At 33.9% G+C, this 22,550-nt stretch overlaps 1 protein-coding gene across 2 annotated transcripts; it reads left to right on the top strand.

Annotated features, from left to right (window-relative positions):
* The first annotated feature begins 1,184 nt into the window (after positions 1-1,184).
* On the top strand, positions 1,185-19,301 carry POU1F1 (POU class 1 homeobox 1). Of its 2 annotated transcripts, none has more exons than XM_007986168.3 (6): positions 1,185-1,450; positions 4,369-4,440; positions 12,919-13,143; positions 15,235-15,399; positions 16,155-16,215; positions 17,417-19,301. In XM_007986168.3, exons 1-6 carry the CDS (start codon positions 1,309-1,311, stop codon positions 17,625-17,627), a joined length of 876 nt encoding a protein of 291 aa, XP_007984359.1. In that variant the 5' UTR covers positions 1,185-1,308; the 3' UTR covers positions 17,628-19,301. The 2 variants fall into 2 exon arrangements, with proteins under 2 accessions (XP_007984359.1, XP_072865758.1); XM_073009657.1 differs by having other exon boundaries at positions 1,438-1,519.
* The last annotated feature ends 3,249 nt before the right edge of the window (positions 19,302-22,550 follow it).

Below are 22,550 nucleotides of genomic sequence, written 5' to 3'. Positions count from 1 at the left end.
TCTCATATAAAGTCAACATATTTTGTGTGAGAAGTTTGCATCTAGTTAGCAACTACCATGGTTATCTCAGGCTTTGTGGCAGAACCACCAAGATCTCAGCCTCTGGCAGAGTCTAGCTTAGTGAGAATGGCAAGGTACATAACTCACACAGATGTTGTGAGATTTGCATGACATAACCAAAAATACCTAGAATACTGTCAGCATCTAGTTACAGCTTACTAAATATTGGGTTCTTGATGAGTAAATTGAAATCGAGGTAAAGATACAATTACCCATATCTTATTTGTATTTAACTTTGGTGTAATAGTGATTGCGGTTCTTGCCATTAATGCAATCACTTTTGCACCAACCTATCACTACATTTTATCCATTTTTTTTCCATTTTCCACTTCTAATACAGTAAAACTTATATTGGTTGTCATCGTTTTGTTTGTTTGTTTGTTTGTTTGTTTTTATACTTTAAGTTCTAGGGTACATGTGCACAACGTGTAGGTTTGTTACATATGTATATTTGTGCCATGTTGGTGTGCTGCACCCATCAACTCGTCAGCACCCATCAACTCGTCATTTACATCAGGTATAACTCCCAATGCAATCCCTCCCCCCTCCCCCCTCCCCATAATAGGCCCTGGTGTGTGATGTTCCCCTTCCCGAGTCCAAGTGATCTCATTGTAAAAGCTGTGCATTGTTGAGTATGAATCAGTAATTGACAACATATTTTCTCATATTTAGTCTTATACGCTTCTCTCAATATAATCTTAAATATTCAGTTTCTTACAGTTATGTATAATAGTGTGCACTTTGTTTCATGTTATATCACAGATTTAATGAGAAGTTGTTTAAAAACATCTCATATTTATACATTCGCAATCGTGTTAGTAGCAAAAAGACACCTACTATTTTTCAGTTTACAGTGGCATTTTTTTTTTGAGGGACACGTTTTCAAAGTTGTTGATTCCTCTCTAAAAGGTCTGAACTACTGAAGTTGTCGAATAAGGTTTCAGATTTCTCCCTTCCCCTCCATCTATACCCCAGAATCAGCTTCCTTTTCTGCCATGGATTATGTTTGGGTAAAAAAGGAAGACGGTTCAGATTGATAAAGCAATACTCCTGGGAAAAGACTATTAACATGTATAAAGGGATTTCCTTGCAATATAAATACTAGCGCGCACCCTCCTGGTGCCTCAGAGCCTTCCTGATGTATATATGCAGGTAGTGAGAATTGAATCGGCCCTTTGAGACAGTAATATAATAAAACTCTGATTTGGGGAGCAGCGGTTCTCCTTATTTTTCTACTCTCTTGTGGGAATGAGTTGCCAAGCTTTTACTTCGGCTGATACCTTTATACCCCTGAATTCTGACGCCTCTGCAACTCTGCCTCTGATAATGCATCACAGTGCTGCGGAGTGTCTACCAGTCTCCAACCATGCCACCAATGTGATGTCTACAGGTACTGAGCCGTAGGACAGTTTACAGCTGGTGGGGCCTAAAGATTTCAGAATGAATGCTGTGAATCTGGGTAGTTAAAAATCTCTTTGCTTCTTTCATTTTACCCCTCCAATTTAATTTGTCTTAAGTGAAGTAAGTATTAAGCATATCCAAAAAGTCAACATGCCAAAGATTTTTTAAAGAAATATTAGTAAGCATAGTCATTTAAATCGTTGTTGGCTTTGTTATAAGGAAGAAAATCTGTTTTCTACATAAGGAAAGAGTGAACTTGGACATTTTAAATCTAAAAGCCATTTAATGGAAATATTTATAGAATAAGGAGCAAATGAGATGAATATTATAAAATAACGTAATGTTTAAAAGGTGCTACTTCTTTATCTTAAAGATTATTTGGTTGTTAAATTACATTTACTACTATCTAAAAACAGCTATAAACCTTATATTAAACACGACAGAAAAATCCAAGTATCAACAACAATGGATTTCATAGAATAAAATAATTGAGTTTTATTTAACATATTTTTAGCATAAGATACAGAAATTATAGCCACAAATGACATGACATTTAAAGCCCATTAACTAAGGTAAATTTTCTCAAGATTGCATTCCGAAGAGACTTACTTCAGTTATAACCATGTTTTAACATTTATCTCACACAACTTTTTAAAACAAAAATTAAACTTAAGAATTCAAAGGCTCAACACAATCAGCCAAATACGTATGTTTTGCCAATGTGTTCATTCTTTATGCAGTAAAAAAGTGTATTAAAGTTGATTTACAAATGGACAAAGACTTGAATTGAGTAAATTTCTTCCATTGAAGAGCAATATAATATTTACATTCCATTTGTTTTAAATGCAAACTGCCTCATATTTAGGAATGAAATTATATACATTTAGAAATCAAAATTAGAGTTGATACATTTATATTCTGATTTGAAGGATTTAAGCTCTATCTTTTGTTATTATTAAGCACTTTCCAAATATATGTGTAAGTTTGGCACCAATCTTCTGGATTTTAAAGACTCTAGAGGTCAGATATTTAGACTTTGGTAAAATCATTTAATGTAGAGATTTTTTAATATTACCTTTTAAATTAAATTATGGAAATCCACCAAGGATTTCTATAATTTCATGTAAAGGGTAATATAGGAAGTATTCTCCAGTATAATTTTTGGAAAACATAATAAATAGTTTTTATCAAAAATATATGCTATGAATAAATCTAAGCAATTACAACATAGCTAATCATATATTTTAAATAGTAGGTCATCCTGTAGATTGAGGATAATGAGACTAATACATTATTTCTGTGTTTGAAGATAATTTGGCCAGCATGAAAATAAAATTCAGAATTGAGGTAATCTAGTAAAATCTAATTTTATGCTCAAAATGCCATTTATTTACTTAAAAATAAGTAACAATTTATTTAGTAAATTCGCCTATCCTGTAGTTAACTTCCTAAAATCTGAAAGGCAAACATTATTTAAGCCTTAAAATTAAAAAAGAATTATAATTAATAAAAGTCACCTACAAATGTTTTAAATGATAATAGCATCGATTTATAATATTTTAATGAAATTTTAATCATATACATCTAATTATCTAAGGAACTATTATAGAAACACTGACTTAAATGGGAACACTTGAGTATTAAATGTGCTTAATGATAATTTGTTTAATTTTGGAATGCACAGTAAGACTTTTATATGTAATCATTATATTGCAAAATGACTTTAGTTCTTTTGACTTATTAGTTTAAAAATGCATACAGAGTTTTAAAAATTAAACATTTTTCTCTATTTTAAAGTAATATATTTTACTTTATGAAGAGAAGTCATGTCTTTAATCACTAGATTGTATATCGTTATTCTCAAAGGATTCTAACAGTACTTTATAACATCTCATTTATTAAAGAAGATAGCTATATATATGAAATCTAACCAATATATTCAGAATACGAAGGAAAAAAATGAGAAAATAAAATATATAAGGAAATATTGACCAGTGGTTTTATTATCAATATTTTGCACTCCCTTTCAACTGGATGATTTGTGTTTAAAACTTAATAAAAGTCTAATAATTCCAATTTACTTTCAAAATACACATTGATTTCCTGAAGCATACAACCATTTATGAATAGTTACGTTTATATACGGCTTTATGGCCTTATGGATGTTAAGTCACCCAATGAATGAACTTATTTTTTGACCAGCTTTGTCATTAGAATGGTTGTATCAATTGTGTGTATGCAGACAACTTACAACCTCATGGTTTCAACATCAAAATAAATAGATCATATATTGTTACGAGTTTTTAATAGCACTCTGAATTGGTGAGATTTTTATGATTGTATCTAATAAAAGGTTAGTTGCTCTGCCATTTCCACCTGGATGAAACAAATTCATCAGACAAATAAGCAAAAATACACTGTTCAAGAGATAGTTTCTGTATTCATTCATACAGACTGCTTTATAATATCATGCAACACAAGAATTTTAAAGGACTATTCTTCTAGTCGGTGAGTTGCAATGTTTTCATTGAACAGAACCTACAAGAATTCTACAAGTCCCAAAAAGCCAAATTCCAAATTGGTCAGTCACCCCTTCATGAGGCACTCGTCGCCACAGCACAGAGCACAGGATAATTAATGAAGTTCATTTTGATGATTTATTATCTCATTACATGAGACAAACTTTGATCCCCCCTAGTTTTAACCTATTCATCAGAGAACTTACCCAAAATGAGAATAAATATTGGTATATAACTTTAAGAACCACATAAATGTGTATTTTTGAAATAAAATGAATGTGTCTTGAATCCTTATACATTTTCTTACCAGTCCCATCTATTTTGTCTTTGATCCAAACTCCTAAATGTTTGTGCACGCATTTCTTGGTGACAACGTTGGGAAACACAGCAACGGGACTTCATTATTCTGTTCCTTCCTGTCATTATGGAAACCAACCATCAACCTATGGAGTGATGGCAGGTAAGAAAAGTTGTCTTTTACATGTTATTGTATTTGGGGACAATTAGATGGATTTTCTGGGCCTGAAATAATTGTGATCAGAGTGTGACATGAAATTCGATTTCTTAACTTTGAAAATTACCATTAAAAATCACCACTTCTTGTTTCCTGTGACACCCGCAGAGACCATAGGGGTTATACCTAATTTCCCTACTCACATGTCCCTGAACTGCTGTGCTTCTTGAGTTTGCTTTGTATGGTTTTTATTCAAATTCACTATTATCAAACTGTTAATTGTAACCTGATGCTATTGGCAGGCTTAACTTCACTAAAAATATAGTAGCTACTAGCCTCATGTGGCTATTTAAACTTCAATGTAAACTAAGTAAAATAAAATAAGATTTCAAATTCAGTTTCTCAGTTGCACTTGTTATATTTCAAGTGCTCGATAACCACATGTGGCTAGTGACTCCCATATCAGACAGCACAGGTGTACAGAACACCTCCCCTCATCATTATATTCCTTCTGGACATTTGGTCCATAAAGATAAATAAGACATTGATTGAAGCTCAGAGTGATTGGCAGGGGCTTTAGTGATAGCTGTTTCAGGCTTTAGCAGCCCTTTCTGAATTGCTTCTGAATGAGTCTTAGATTGAAATCATTGAAGTTACATACTTTTCTCCTGTAAATAAGTAAAGTGTGACTGTATCAAGTGTAGCTACCTGTTTATTGATCCTTCCAGTTTTTGAGGAATAGGAAGATCTGGCTTATGAGATCTATTCATCAAAAATTCTTGCTTAATTTCATGGCATGGCCACATAAGATTTTAATCATTTTTAAACAGTGCAGTTTTATTATGCACAGGATTTTCATTTGTTGGTTTATTTTTAAAGAAATTCTTTGAAAAGAACTCTTATTGATGACAAACTAAAGCTGTGTGAGAAAATGTGTGTGTGTGTGTGTATGTGTGTGATAATGAGGCAGAAACTTTGGATAAAGGAATCATCTATTAGGGAAATCTTTTCTAACTGACTTGTGTTTTGTTATCATCCAGATAAGCAGTAAAAAAGAAAAGAAAAAAAGAAAATATTGATTTATTCCTATAATTTTTCAAGTAAAATGGAGCAAATAGTTTAATTTGAATTGAATTGTTTAACCTTTGATGTCTCAAAATTTGTCTACTTAAGACTAAATAAAACATTAAAACTTTAAAATAATAATCCGGGAAAATATTAGTTTCACTTACATTCTATCAAGCAACATTCTTAATAAACCAGTATCCTCACATTTATGGTTAAATGAAGACTGGGGTTCTTAACGATGACCTGTAAATTCTGATATCTTTTTTTAATAATTAAGAAATAAAGCCATATTTTTTCTTCCTCTCTGGAAATGGATTATTTATGATCAACATGCTTAAATAGTATTCATAGTTAATGAGAATAGCCCTCCTCAATGATGAACCACTTTCATTATAAAATAGTAAAACAAATGTGTTTAGCTACTAGAGGTGCGGGTGGAATGCTTTCTGTGGCCTTTACAACATTTTGATTAGCAGACAGGAAATGACAAACACATGCTGCTATTTCCTGGAGGAAAGACCTTACAGTTCATTTACAGGAACTCCCAGGAACCAAGGTATATCGTCAGTTTCTCTCTTAACCCAGCACAGAGGCAGTCCCTGCCAGTTGATTGAGGTTGGCACCGAGATTAAAACCAGTCACAGACCAGCAGCCAATAATCTCTTGCCCAAATACCGTCAGATAGTTTTGCTACCACCTCCCACCCCACCAAATCAGAGAGGGCCACCGCGGGCCTCGGGAGTTTGCAGCTGGCCTCAGAATTCTAACACCCTTCCTGCTTCTAGGACTGGAGCCAATATGCCAATGTTTACATGGAGAGTGTTGGCAGCTCATGTCTTTCTGATACAAGTTTCCTCCAGCAGGAACTCAGCAAACCCTCTTCCGTGAACCGCTTCCTCATTACAATTAAAATGAAAAGGCCCCCGGAAGAGCCTTTCAAAATGATTCAAAACCCTGGCTTAGTGACATCAAGAGCACGAGACTTACACCAAGGTCTGGAGCTATCGCTGTGGTCTAAAATTAAATATATTCTGCGACTGAAAGAAAAACTCACCATCACAAGCAAAAAGATATTTGAATATTTTTGAGAGGGACTGTTAAATCTCTCTCAAAAATTTTGTTAAAATGTGATCTACTTTAAATGTCAGAATGTCTATATTGGGACATAATTCAGTATTAGCATTTGCTTCATGAGAGATTAGATCTTAGAGAATCTGAACTCTCCTGCCTTTATCCACAGTAAACCTGCATAAATTGAGTTACAAAATACAGCAATTCAGAAATAAGAGAAAAAAGGTAAATAAGAGAGAAATATATAAAGTACACAATAGAAACCTGATTATGTCATTTGAATTTTCTGAGAAGTCTTAAGGCATTAATCAAATCAGCCACTTCCACACAATCCACAGAAGTGTCTTAATAACAACAATGGCATGGTGTCACATACTCTATATAAAAGTGAAGCTACAGAAAGAACTATATTTCTAAAAGATATGAAATTATTTTCATATGGTTATGTCATTACCCATACTCTGATGCTTACATTTAGTTTGAGCATTTCATTAAATTAATAACTCACAGGAAAAGAAGAGCTATAACTAATATTTTGTCAGGTTGGTAGGTAGAATTTTAATGATCAGATGAATTTACCGTACCTAATAGTCCAGATGCAGGCAAAATAAAGAGAATGACTAATTGAGAGTGATGAGTTATCCATACCATTAACTAATTACTAACGTTGTTCAAATGACTTAGCGCCTCTGAGTTTCAGTCTCTTCGTATCTAAGTTGTGGTGGGTACTACAACTCTATTGGGATTGAGTAGTAGCAAATTTGTGTCGGCTCAAAATGAGTTCTCTTTTGACCTTCTCTTCAGATACTCTTGCAGCTACATTCCTTCTGTCCTTTCACTCCTGAGAACTTAGAGAATTGAAATTCAACACCTTACAGTACAAATAATAAAAAATCGAGAATTACAAATGCTGTTCAAAGTTTCTCCTAGATAAACACAAAAAAACAAAATACCAAAAAGAAGTTCTCAAAACCCTGACTTTTGGGTTTCTGAGAGATTGTTTCTGTTCTCCAGGATCTGAAGCACAGTACAATTCAGGAAACAAGCTCAATGAGGGTTCACCCTTTCCGCTGTCCTGTGGAAACAGCAAATCAACCTCACCGTAATGAATGTTAAACCCACCCTCTTTACATGATGTAGTGATCAAACCAAGAAGTGGTGTGAAAGTCCTTGCTTTAAAAATTAATTTCAAGGGGAAAACAAAACAAAAGGAAAACCTCGTTTAAGTCCCAAACTCGTAAACAAGGTTTAAGTCCCAAGAGTTTGGGACTTAAACCAGGTGATGAGCATCCAATTCTTATTGATGAGAAATGGATATTAAAAGAAAAGATTGTTATGGCTGAAAATATTCTCGCTGCATGGGCTAACGCAAAAGAAAATGGAAATCACCCTGATAATTGACAGGCGGGAATAGTCTATTTGGGAACCCATCTTTTCATTTTTTTGAAATTTGAATTTTTTTTTCTCTTAATTTACTTCTTTTCCTTAGTTCTTTGCTTTATTTGGCCCTAAATTGTTCTGGTTGTAATTACTCTAAGGAAACAAGTAATTCTGAAGATCTTTCGCTTCTGCATCATGAAAGGTCTTTTGGTAGCAGTAACATGATGTATTTTCACTTCCAGACTAGGGGTTGGCAACCTTTTTCTGTAAAAAAACCAGACAGTAAATATCTCAACCTTTCTAGTCTTTGTTGCAACTATTCAACTCTGTCATTGTAGCAGGAAAGCAGTCACAGGCTGTATGTAAAGAAATAGGAGTTTCAAATTAAACCGAACAGCCAATGGGCCCCTGTTGTACATGGATAGGATTTACCAATGCACACTAGTGAAAAGATCACAGTAGAAGTTTATAATTTCCCTTGAATTTTTATGCCTAAGGAATGCAGGGGAATATATGCAAATATTCAGATACATGTTCCTGTGCGTGTTACAAGCACAGCAGGGTGGCGTATGTTACTGTGTCCCTCTGCTTCCCCTGTTTGTTTTTTTAAGGCATCAAGCCAGTAACCTGAGATGATGTTGTAAGCTAACCACATGCTGCAAAGATCAATTTGTCCCATGCTATGGTACATTGAGTCAGTGCCTAGTAAGGCGAGTCCTATCTCTGACCCCCATTGCCTGCTTTAAAAGATTTACCTCTGTTCTTCTCCCTCCTCTGTCACACAGAAATACATACACAGCAATTTAGAAAGGCTCTGGTGAATTAATCTTCAGTGTGAAAATGTATTTGGAACTACGGTGTGCAAACACTTCCAAGCTATGTGTGTGTGTGCTGTCCAGGCCTCAAGATAATTTTTCTTTATCCATGTTTCAGAAAATGTTGATGAGACCTCTGTTGCACATGACTCACCACATCTTTCATCTTATTTATACTTTTTTCAGTAATCTGGGTTTTAAAAAGATTTGAAACATATATTGCTATATGTATCATCCCAATCACTCTCCATATTCCCCCAAATGCAGGCTCAGATGCTAGAAACAAGTTGGTTTGGCTGTTCTTTTAAATGGTTGTGATGAAATTCTGTGTGAAGTTAGTTCCAGGAAATCTGTGACCTTGCAGATGATTGTAGATATTTTCATATAATGAAAAATAAAAGTGGGCCAGGTGCAGTGGCTCATAACTGTAATCCCAGCACTTTGGGAGGCCGAAGCAGGCGGATCATCTGAGGTTAGGGGTTTGAGACCAGCCTGGCCAAAATGGTGAAACCCTGTCTCTAAACAAAAAATTATAAATAAAATTATACATAAAAAAATAAATAAATACAAAAATTAACCAGGCGTGGTGGCAAGCGCCTGTAGTCCAAGCTACTCAGGAGGCTGAGGCAGGAGAATTGCTTGAAGCCAGGACGCAGAGGTTGCAGTGAGCCGAGATGGCACCACTGCACTCCAGCCCAGGGAACAAGAGCGAGATGCTGTCTCAAAAAAAAAAAAAAAAAAAAAAAAGAAACCAAAAGCAAAAGGAAAAAAGGAAAAAATGTATCACACAACACATTTTGCTGCTTGTTCTGGATGCCAAACCTTGGAGAATGGTATTTTCTGTGTACTTTTCATGGATTCCATTCATATTTGTCTTCTATGTGTCCACTTCACCAGAGTACTTACAATGTATAAACTACCTTTCAATTTTTGTGGCTGGGTTCTGTGGCTTATACCTATAATCCTAGCACTTTAGGAAGCTTTGGCGGGAGCATTGCCTGAAGCCAGGAGTTTGAGACCAGCCTGGGCAACACAGTGAGATCCCATCTGTGCAAAAAATTTAAAAAATTAGATGAATATGGTGGCGCATGACTGTAGATACTACTTAGGATGCTGAGGTGGGAGGACAGCTTGGGGCAGGAATTGGAGACTGCAGTGAGCTATGATTTTACCACTGCACTCCAATCTAGGAGACAGAGTGAGACCCCGTCTCTAAAAATAAAGAATAAATAAGCAAAAATAAATAAATAAATAAATAAATAAATAAATAAATACATAATTTTATGGAAATAGGGATGACACACTTTATATACATTTTATTGTAATATTTTTTGTCTAAAAGCATTTGTTTAAAATAGCCAAAGGTGTTTAAATGCAGAGAAAACCTTTTAAAGGGAAGTTATTTAATTTACTGAGTATAAACTGCCTGGAAAATGAACCCGGCAATTATTTTGATGTGGCTTGCTGCAATGCTTATTAGACTTTAGTTCTGGTTTAAACTGCAAAGTTAATTCGTTGGGCACTGAAGGCACGTTGTTTAATTTCTTTCTACTTAAATTTTCTACATTGTAAATTATGGGGAAAAATATATATCTTTCCTGACTCATTTTTTTTTGTATAAAGACAAAGATGATGACAAATGTGAAATTAACACAACACAAAGTGTTGCATAGAAGATTTGTAGCAGTACATGATTATGATCAGCAAGAGAAATTGAAAAAATAATAAAATTTGATAACAAATTCAGACCTTACAGTATGCATATGTAAAAAACACACAAATTGTTTATATAAAATAAACATAATTTGACATAGGTTAAATGAGTCATCTAAAGTGTCTTAAAATACGTTAAATGCACAAAATCTAACAGTAGCCTGGCTTTTCTTTGTACTCTTTCTCAGGGTATTTTATCATTAAATGTATTAAGTGATACCTGATGGACCTTAATAATAAAAGAAGTGAAGGTTTTATAAATATATGTGCGAATCAATTCTGAAAATATAAGCACAAAACAACTCTTCAGATAAATATCAGATTAAATAGATGCTAACATAAATGTCATCAGTTTTCTTTTTACATCTATTAGTCCTTCTTTTAATTTAGCAGAAAACTAAAATTAATAAAAAGCTAAAAATGAACCCCACAGCAATAAACATTTTGAAGAAAAGCTATATAATAAAAGAAAAGTTGGTAAAATTGTTTTTAAGAATGTTCTCTGGTCTGATCAAGACGCCACACAATAAAGCATACACTGGATAGTTAACTGACTTTTACAAAAGTAAACCTGGATAATTTTGGTTTGTAAAAGTAGCAGGAATTTTTTAAAGACAAAAATAGTTTCTTTCACATCTTTTTCCCAGCTTTAAAGCAGACAAATTTATTTTATGCCGATTTGTTTAACCTCTCATTTATATGTTTACTTTGTTTTAGAAAAATAATATGCCCTTTTAGATGGGGTGCACTTTATAATTACATATTTTTATATAAATAATATAAACCAACGATTTGCTGAGTTGCGGTATTCTTTGCTCATTACATATTGATATATTAATGTAAGATTTATGTATTCTGGAAAACATACTATTACTCATGTCTTTGACTTGAGAATGTATGTGTAGAGTAATTATAGGTGGCATGAACTCTTGATGCATTTTTTCACTAAGTTTCTAAGAATCATTATTGCAGGTATTCCATCGTAATTCATTTTAAAATATTTATACTTATAAGAAAACGATTAATTACTCAATATTTTTGTATAAAAATGTCTTGCTTACACAATCATCCTTCTATATATGTGGCACATTGGTTCCAGGACCCCCAAGGATACTGAAATCTTCGGATGCTCAAGTCCCTGGTATAAAATGGTGTAGTATTTGCAAATAACCTAGGCACATTCTCTACTTTAAATCATCTCTAGATTATTTATAATATCTAAATCAATGCAAATGCTATGTAAATAATTGTTATACTGTACTGGGTTATTTGTATCATTTTTATTCTTGTGTTGTTATTTTTTACTTTATTTTTTAAATGTATTTAATCCACTGTTGCATCAATCCATGAATGCAGAACCCATGGATACAGAAGGCACACTAGACGTGTCATTTAATATAAATTGAAGTAAAATCTTTGTCGATAAACATTGTAATGCATTGATAAAGAAAACAAGAAACAAAATGTGTTGGAATTTGGCTTATATGCGACTCTCTCACCTATACTTCCCAACTGAGATAGACTCTTCCAGTGAAGAAGGAAGTCTGGAAGCAATTGTATAAGAATTTCAGACCTTTCTACATTTTTTGTGATTTAACGTATCCACTCAATAGAGTCAATGCTTTAGCATTTATGGGTAATTACTTATCATATATAAAGTTGCAGACTTTCTTGCTACTTATTTTTGCTTTTTCTTAAATAATAATCAAGAAATTATTCTATTATATTGTGTATTTTTCAAGAAATCTTGTTAGTGACTTTTTAATAGAACTTTCGAGGTTACCTTTTGTTAATGTTTAATCATTACTCAAGCCTGTTTAGCCATATTAATATATTTTATATTCTTATTCTTTTTCTGCCTGCCTTCATTTAATTAAAAAGATGTGATTTTTCCTAATAAAATCAAGTTTTTACTGATTAAATAGGGGGGCATTTTTATATTGTGAAATCAATTTCCCAATCACAAGAAAACTTCTCAGCATAGCACTTAGCTGAAGCATTTAATGCCATGATTACAACAAACATCACCCATTATTTGCTCAATGAATTAAGAAAACAGAGTTCAATGCATAGATTCTGGTTAGAGTTCAACCTCAGATTCCCAGGAATAGGTGTCATTTAAGAGAAAAAGATGATAGAAAATGTACACTTCTGAGAAGTTGTTCGTTTCTATTTTAGTTATTCGCAGTCCCCTGCTTCTTTCCTTTAACCCTATCTTTGGTGTTGCTGCTCCGGAGAAGGTAGAAGATAAATAATCTCAATTCTACTAAGCTACTTTGACTCCTTCTTCAGAAGACTGAATGTAAGGTAACCTTTTTAAGTACTGAGACAGGCTAGAGCAGAATAATGGGCTAAATCAGGCAAAATCTTTTCTTATATAGAAATAAGGAAGAATTACAATTGGTCTTTTTCATTTTATTTCTTTGTTTACTCACAGGTAGTTTAACCCCTTGTCTTTATAAATTTCCTGACCACACTTTGAGTCATGGATTTCCTCCTATACACCAGCCTCTCCTGGCAGAGGACCCCACAGCTGCTGATTTCAAGCAGGAACTCAGGCGGAAAAGTAAATTGGTGGAGGAGCCAATAGACATGGATTCTCCAGAAATCAGAGAACTCGAAAAGTTTGCCAACGAATTTAAAGTGAGAAGAATTAAGTTAGGTATGTGCTTGTTAAAGGCAACAGGAAAAAGAGCTTGGTTTGCAAATCTTTATTGCTGTTAAATCTCTTATATGTTATTCAAATGTATAAGATGATTGTCATTCTTCATCTCTACTGTGGACGTAGTTAATTGTTATGGAAATCCTCCAAAAACCTTTGTTTATTGATAATTTCTTAAGAGCCTAAATACATCATTTTTAAATTAATAATACTCTTTCAAAACTTACCCACCTCAACTTTAGTTTTGAAGTGCCCATTTTTATCTATATTTTATTTGAACCGTACATATTGATATATTAATATGTAGTGAAATGTGTGAAGCCATGCTTTTATATGATTCAAAAGTACAAAAGAGTATAAAGTGATATGTATCCTTCTGCTTGTTTTTTCTGTTTATCATTGTTGTTAGTTCTTTGTGTATCTTTCCAATGATAGCTCATGGATAGATAAGCAAATATATATGCAAATATATGTATTGTGCCCAACATAAGTATTATTTGAAGTTTTCAGTAGTAATTTTTCTAGAGCTCTTTTTCCTTTGTGGAGCTGTCAAGTTTCACTTTATGAATATACTGCAATTTATTTGACCAGTCCTCTCCTGATGAAATTCAGGTGGCTTCTGATCTTTGACTGTTAGAAACAAGGCCACGATGATTAACCCTATCAATGTTATTTTGCACCCATATAAATAAATGTGCAGGAAAAATGTTAGAAGCACAATTGCTTGATCAAAAGTATGTGTACTGGTAATTTTGATAGATGTTGTCAAACTGGTCTCTAGAGAAGCTGTACCAAATTTTACTGTCACCATGAGAATCTTTTTCAACATCCTCAGGCTATATAGACTCCAAAACGGCATGAGTTTTTAAAATCTATTTCTTTTTATTTTCTGCTTAATGGTATCTCCAGCATCTAGAGTGTAACTAGAACACAAAATAAATAAATGGTGGTTGAAGGAAAAAATATACTGTTAATCTTTTAGATCTTTGCACATCAGACAGGTCAAAGTGACATTTCACTGCTATTTCATTTAAAATTTATTTTATTATGATTGGAAAGTGTATTATTTAATGTGCTTGACAATCATTTAAGTTTCTTTTTCTGTGAACTATCTGTTCAGTCTTTGCTCATTTTCTATTGAAGTGTTTTTAAGATAAAATAACTATAACAATTAACTTTGGTTAAATTGCATAAAGTTGTGTATATTTTTTAATGGATTGAAATAACAGTTCAAAACTCTGCACTTGCAGAATGAACCATAGGTAATTTAATAAGAATATTTATTGATGGGCATCATATGCAACCATTTTATACATATAGGTATATAGCCTTAGGTCCTGAAATAATATGTAGCTATTACATGTAATAAACACAGTAGTAGGAATCTTTGTGAAATTCATTTTCAGTTTTCTATTTATATTACCGTGAATGTTTCAAATTATATGTTGATTATTTCAGCTGTACTCTAAAAATGTTTCGGACAAACAATAAGGATCATTAGTCTGAAGATAGAGGCAATACCAAAAACTATAAAACGGGCTCAGAGGTATATGTGAAATGCGTAATCATAACCTCTTAATAAACACGGTTTTAGGGAAAGCAGAATAATTCTTAGTTTTATTTAGTACTCTTCAACAATATCATTGAATCTTTTAGAGTTGAAATAAAAAATTTTATGATATATAACCATGTATTTTATGCATTATAGTTAATATATTAAAGATTTTTGAGCATATATTATTTGATATTTAACAATAATGATAAAAAGAGCTGTAATTTTCAAGTGCCTTATAAAGTGTTTAGGATACACCTAAACACTGGCTAAATATTATGAATGGCAGATGTTTCTATCTGAATTATTTCAGTGAGTAGATAAAAGTAATTTATTAACTAGAAGAAATATGTTTTGAAGTATTGGACAAGTACTTCAAAGTATAATGAATCTTACTAAATAATTCTGATTTGCCAAGACTATATAGTTAAAACATAGTGTGTAATAGTTGACAAAGATACAAAGATTTGTGTGACAATGAACCAAAATTAACATTTTTTGGAAAGTTGGAGCTGATGGTCTTTATTGTCCCTTCACAGGATACACCCAAACAAATGTTGGGGAGGCCCTGGCAGCTGTGCATGGCTCTGAATTCAGTCAAACAACAATCTGCCGATTTGAAAATCTGCAGCTCAGCTTTAAAAATGCATGCAAACTGAAAGCAATATTATCCAAATGGCTGGAGGAAGCTGAGCAAGTAGGAGGTACTAAACTGTGTCTCTGAAGGCAGTGCTATGTTTTAACCTAAAAATAATGGCTTCAATCAGTAGGATTAATGCTAAAGCAGGAAGTTTGAGGGATTTTTTTTTTCCTCCTTTTCTCTTTGAGATGAAAAATAAACATTTTGTTATATCACACTAAAAACAACAACAAAAAAGGAAGGGCAATGTAAGTATGAAAATAAATTTATTGAGGAGAGAATAACCTATATAAGGAAAGCTTACAAGGTAAGTTGGCATTAGTATGAAGGGGTAAAATGCTTATTTTTTTACACATCCATTTTTTTCCTCTCTTTTATACTACAGAAATTATATATGAATCACATTTGTATCCTAATATTAGTATACACAAAACATTTGCACACACCAGTCTTCCAAGTAAATAATATAAGCAATTGCTAGATATGCAACTTAATGAGATACAATTATCTACTCATACAAATGTCAGAGCTGGATAAACAGTGAGGTTTGAGAGTAGTTACAGCAAGCATTCCAACAAAAGTAAAGTGAGGATATTATTTGTAGAAAGTGCCTTTGTGAGGTTAACATTTATTTCTGCGTTGATAGTTTTCATTAAGGTCTGTAATAGAAAATGACTCAGACTGCAAAAATTTAAGACAAAAATGTCTGGCATTTTTATTTTGCATTGTTTTATGAAAACAAATTGAAATCCAAATCAGATAGTTTTTTATAAAAAGTCTACTTTGTATTTGTAATTATCTCTCTTTTCCACATTATAGCTTTGTACAATGAAAAAGTGGGAGCAAATGAAAGGAAAAGAAAACGAAGAACAACTATAAGGTATTCTTTATATTAAAAGTTACTGAGGACAAGACTGGTATTTTATAAATGGAATGAGCATTTGAGTGTAATGCAGGTGTAACATAACATAAAAATGTAAGGTGAATTGGGAGGCCAAGGCGGGCCTGAGGTCAGGAGTCCAAGACCAGTTTGGCCAACATGGTGAAATTCTGTCTCTACTAAAAATATAAAATTTAGCCAGTCATGGTGGCGGGTGCCTATAATCCCAGCTACTCAGGAGGCTAAGGCAGGAGAATGGCTTGAACCCGGGAGGCGGAGGTTGCAGTGATCCAAGATTGCACCACTGCACTCCAGCCTGGGCAACAGAGCGAGACTCTGTCTCAAACATAAAATAAAATAAAATAAAATAAAATAAAATAAAATAAAATAAAATAAAATAAAAGTAAAGTAAAGTAAATACAGTCTAATGAAGAAACAGGATGGGTTATAAAAAATAATGTAATAACTGTGAGAAATGGAGAGCTAATAATTTTTAACATTTGATGGAAAATTATGTATTGTTTGATTCAAGAACACTTTTGCTCCAGAAATTATGAATACAAACAGAAAGAAAACAATCATTTCTAAGAGAGTGGCCATATCTTCTGCCCTTTTAGATATAACTTATTGCTCTGGCAATGTAGTATCCACGGTGTCTGTAGTATTTAAAAATACGACACTAGTAATCAGTGTTTTGGTCTCTTAAAAGTTCAACATGACCTCTTGCATTTCAACCCAGAAAGATTGTTCATTGATCTTTTTGTAGGTTTTGTGAGACATGCTTAGAAAATACTAAAAGACAGGTTTTGTTTTGGTTGGTCAGTTGTTCACTAGGGATTTTCTTTATTGAAAACAGCCCTAAATGATTTGGGGGAGCTATTTAGAAATGTCTAGGAAAATGTTCATTTTCTTTTCATGAACTCAGTGCCCTCTGGTGGCACAAAGTGGGATACACATAGAAAGCCTGGGTCCCTTAATTCTTTCTGTGACTCTGGTGCAACTCTACCTTGCATAAGACCAAACATCTACACATTTAACAAACTATACATTTTTCCTTGGAAAGTGTCTTGCAAATATGTTCAGAGTTTTTAGTTTCCTTTTCATGTTACTATTTAGAAAATTCAACCTACCTTAATTTTGATCTGCCACAAACTTCACTAAACACAACATAATTTCACCCCTTATGTCCACCCCACCCCAGCATTGCTGCTAAAGATGCTCTGGAGCGACACTTTGGAGAACAGAATAAACCTTCTTCTCAGGAGATCATGCGGATGGCTGAAGAACTGAATCTGGAGAAAGAAGTAGTAAGAGTTTGGTTTTGCAACCGGAGGCAAAGAGAAAAACGGGTGAAAACAAGTCTGAATCAGAGTTTATTTTCTATTTCTAAGGAGCATCTTGAGTGCAGATAAGATTTTTCTACTGTATAATAGCCCTTTTTTTTTTCCTGTTTCATTCCTTTCTCTTCCTCAAGAAAAACAGAAATTACTTGGTTGACTTAAAATCATTTTATATCAATAGCTTTTACAGAAGCTTTGCTTTTCCACTTTTTTTTTTAAAAAAAGAAACCAACAATTTAAATTATAGTGATGTTATTTACTTGAAATAATTATTCTCAGAAGCCAGATTATACGTTTTAAGCCAAATATATTAACAGTAATAAAACGATCTCTCTCTGTTTTCTGTCTCTCTTACACACACACACTGACATATGAGTGTGCATATGAGTTTATAGATTCCTTTTCCAAATATGTGTATTAGCTTTTTAACATTTAAGTCAGTAATGACACATATGTAAAGCACATCGCCAGAAATATCCAATTCAAAAATTAATTAGCCAATGTTCTACTTTCTACCAACTCTACTAGTTTGTCTGAACTAAAAGTTTTAAACTTAGAGCTGGTGTCTTATAGTTTTATTACTACCTTTAAGGAATAAGCCTCAATCAGAATTGATACTTTGAAGTAGAACTGTTTCAAAAGAGATTTGTAGGAACATTAATTTTTGATCTTTTTATTCTTCCTAAATATTAGCTTTTTGATGTGTAGCCATAGAAAATAATGCTTTATGGATTCTTGAGCCTCAAACCATTAGTCTATAAGCTGCAACAGGACAGGAAGAGATCTGGCTTGTTTGGTGTTACTTCTCCGGGACGTGGGAAAGTTCTTGCTCGTATTAGGCATGCGATATTTGTTAAATGAAGGAGTGCAATGTTAACAACAGCTACAAATGTGAACGGCATCACCTAATTTTAAATTATAATGTTTTTGAAATCTCACAATCTGGAAAATCATCCAGGTTTCTATAACAAGACATGATCACTTTTGGTATAATTGATTAGAATCTGATTTACTATTTGTAAAAAAGTTTGACATATTGAGATTTTAATTTTAATTCTGAGAATTGTATCGAAAAGAACATATTTACTTAAATTTTAAGAATGCATTACCTTGAAACATGCTAGTAGAAGCAAACTGTAATGTGATATTAACTTAGAATAGTGACTTTTTTTGCATTTGGAATGTAAATCTGCTGGCTATGTTTATCTAACTCATTTTAATATAACAAAAGTGGTAACAATTAGACCAAATTTTATTGTTGAATTAGAATGCTTAGAAAATAAATTATACTGTCCAGTCTCTTTTTATGATATTATTAAAGACCCAGCATTTTTATAGGTCATAATCTACATAGATTATATATGTATGTTCATACATAATCACCATCAATTGGATGGGTAAAATTTGATATATTACTAACAAAGATAGACATTTAACTAACAAAACAGCTTTCAGTGGCCTAATCATCCATGTTTAAGCACACATTTAGCATCCAAAAGATATGAAATACAACATTCTTATTTAAGAGTAAATTCCAAATTATTCAGCCACACAGCCATTCAAGTTCCTTCTCTGGATAACTCAATATTTCTTTGCCTACTTAAAACACATTAACTGGGGAAGGAATTCTTTAGTTTGCTAAAAGCCAGATCATGTATACATACATGTATATGTATATATGCAAAAATGTATATATGCACTTTGAAACTTGCAAATAGAAATAAAATGTCATGCAGTATAAATCTAGATTAGTGATTGTTTTGCATTTTAAATATGATTCCTCTGGTAATGTTTACTCTTTATTTTATTTTTTATTTTTTTTATTTTTTTTGAGACGGAGTCTCGCTCTGTCACCCAGGCTGGAGTGCAGTGGCGCGATCCCGGCTCACTGCAAGCTCCGCCTCCCGGGTTCACGCCATTCTCCTGCCTCAGCCTCCCAAGTAGCTGGGACTACAGGCGCCTGCCACCACGCCCGGCTAATTTTTTTGTATTTTTTAGTAGAGACGGGGTTTCACCGTGTTAGCCAGGATGGTCTCGATCTCCTGACCTCGTGATCCGCCCGTCTCGGCCTCCCAAAGTGCTGGGATTACAGGCTTGAGCCACCGCGCCCGGCCAATGTTTACTCTTTATGTAACAAAAATAAGCATGTATATATGCTTACATCATCAATATATTTTAGATCATAATCAGTATCGTCAAACATCCATCCATAAGGTTATTCTTTTCAAGTTTAGACACTACCAGTATTGGGAACTATGTTTTTCCCTAAAGTAAATTATTTTAATACTTACCATTGAAATAGCAAATTATTATTATTATTATTGTTATTAATTATTATATTATTGAGATGGAATCTCGTTCTGTCACCCAGGCTGGAGTACAGTGGCATAATTATTGTTCACTGCAGCCTCAGTCTCCTGGGCTCTCCACCTCAGCCTCCTGAGTAGCTGGGACTACAGTTGCCACGCTACCATGCCTGGTTATGTTCAAAATTTTTGTAGAGACGGGGGTCTCCCTATGTTGCCCAGCCTGATCTTGAACTCCTAGACCTAAGCGATCCTCCCTCCTCAGCCTCCCAAAGTGCTGGAATTACAGGCATGAACCACTGTGCCCAGTGAAATAGCAATTCTTTGCTAACTGATATGGTTTGGCTGTGTCCTACCCAAATCTCATCTTGAATTGTAGTTCCCATAATCCCCACGTGTGGTGGGAGGGACCAAGTGAAGATTAGGGGGGCGATTTCCCGCATCCTGTTCTTACAATAGTTAGTTCTCATGAGATCTGATGGTCTTATAAGGGGCTTTCCCCTTAGATGGGCTCTCATTCGCTCTCCTGCCGCTCTGCAAAGAGGTACCTTCCACCATGATTGTAAGTTTCCTGAGGCCTTCCCAACCAGTAAGTACCAGTAACTCATTTGTATTGTTTTGTATTATACAAAACTCATTTGTATTGAGACTACTTTCTAACTACATTAAAATAATACTTTAATATATTTTGATTAATCTTCAGAACAGAAAATGGTTAATGCCATTTAGAATGCTAAACCTCAATTAAACAAATGACATATAATTCCCTGTGTAGACTGGTATGTTCATACTTTGGGGAATAAATGACAAAGGCTGACTTTAGGCATAGTCTTTCCCTCTTATATATTTGTGAGCTCTTTAAGTCTTCAGGAATTCAGTAGAGTTGTCCATTAAAATGGAAGAAAGATGTTTGTTATTTCTACTAGTTTGGTACATTCAACTTTACCTAGTAAAGGTAGCTGATAAACTCATTCATACAATTTACCTTTCCATCTCTAAAGGTGGAAAGGATTTGTCCAGTCAAAGAAGTATTTTCAGTGTTTGGGGATGGTTGGGGGATGTGTGTATTTTCAAATTGTTGAGGGAATGTGGTGTTCCAACAATAGGGCACCTGAAATCTGGCTTCACAATCTTCAGGCTTCCTCTAAGGCAACATCAATCCAATTGACTACTAAAACAACTAAGCTTAGAATGGTTTTGAATCCTCAGCTTCTACAGAGAGGAAATTGGAAGGCTGATCTGTGTTTCTGAAGTTGCCAACACCTTTTCATGCACAGTAATGGCATCAAAGGGACAAGTCATCACAGGTCTCTTTTGAGACCAGGAAAACCTGGTCTGTTTTAACATGTTAAAACGCCTGTTTTAACAGAGGAGTGTCTAAAATAAGAGTACCTATTTCAATTAGGCCCACAGAGATCAGGTGAGAATTATGGCAACTAGGATGGTAGGAAATGCATTTTGGCCAAAAAGAGAGTACCAGGTTTTTTCTAAAGACATTCAAATGCAAATAGTAAAATATACATCCCTGTGCAAGTCAAACAACATAAAGCCCATAGGCTGACAGCTTCCTCTCTCTGTTCCATAGGGTCACAATCTTGAGCCCCTTTCCATTAGCTCTTGCAATAACCAGATACTCCCCTCAGAGCACACAGTACAGTGTGTGCAACATAATCATCTGACAGATGATCATTTTATGTTTTCTAACAGGTGTTATTATTAGTATTGACATTTTCGTATCGCATTCTACTTCTCTGGTACTCTGAAATTTCCCCCATAAATAACGTTTTCATTTGGTAACAAAATGTGGCTTTGGGCTGTATCCTTTTCAGTAACAGAGATACTCTTCTCTTCTTTCTATGGCAACCTCTTGTTTGATTACAATTGTTGTATTTTTTTGGCCGGGCGCGGTGGCTCACGCCTGTAATCCCAGCACTTTGGGAGGCCGAGGCGGGTGGATCACAAGGTCAGGAGATCGAGACCATGGTGAAACCCCGTCTCTACTAAAAAATAGAAAAAAATTAGCCGGGCGCAGTGGCGGGCGCCTGTAGTCCCAGCTACTCGGGAGGCTGAGGTAGGAGAATGGCGTGAACCCGGGAGGCGGAGCTTGCAGTGAGCCGAGATTGCGCCACTGCACTCCAGCCTGGGCGACAGAGCGAGACTCCGTCTCAAAAAAATAAAAATAAAAAATAAAAAATAAAATAAAATAAAATAAAAATTTTTTGTGTGTGCCTAAAGAAAAGTTAGAAAAAGCAGGTTAAAAAAAAAAAAAACAACAGTATTTTTATTAAGCTCAATCTGTAAGAACCAACCCCTTATTTCTTATTCCTTAAGGGCTCAAAAGTAACTGTTTTCTTTTTAGCAAAGGATAGGGTAACATTCCAAATTTCTAGTGACAGTGATTGTGAAAACTACCACCACAACACTTTATAAATGTAGCCAAATCAGATGACCTTTTATGTGCAAATTCTTTTGTGGTATCCATGTTTGACTGAAACAAAATAAGTCACTAGGACTTACATGTTCAAAAATATAAAACTTATTTTATTTTTGAGAAAAAATAAAATATTGAGAAAAAATTATTAATGTGAAACCACCAAATCTTAGGCTTATTACATTCACAAACATTAGTCTTGTGTACAATTATTTCTTAAAAAGATAGTTTTGTTTTGTTTTATTTTTTTAATGTAAG

This window comes from Chlorocebus sabaeus, chromosome 22 (assembly GCF_047675955.1).
Source record: "Chlorocebus sabaeus isolate Y175 chromosome 22, mChlSab1.0.hap1, whole genome shotgun sequence".
Taxonomy (NCBI): Eukaryota; Metazoa; Chordata; class Mammalia; order Primates; family Cercopithecidae; genus Chlorocebus; species Chlorocebus sabaeus.
This window is presented reverse-complemented; position numbering and strand designations above follow the sequence as displayed.

Coding starts and splice junctions, on each gene's coding strand:
- POU1F1 (XM_007986168.3), top strand. CDS start 1,309: ATGAGTTGCCAAGCTTTTACTTCGGCTGATACCTTTATACCCCTGAAT. Junction 1,451..4,368: donor CACCAATGTGATGTCTACAG/GTACTGAGCCGT, acceptor TGGGAAACACAG/CAACGGGACTTCATTATTCT. Junction 4,441..12,918: donor AACCTATGGAGTGATGGCAG/GTAAGAAAAGTT, acceptor GTTTACTCACAG/GTAGTTTAACCCCTTGTCTT.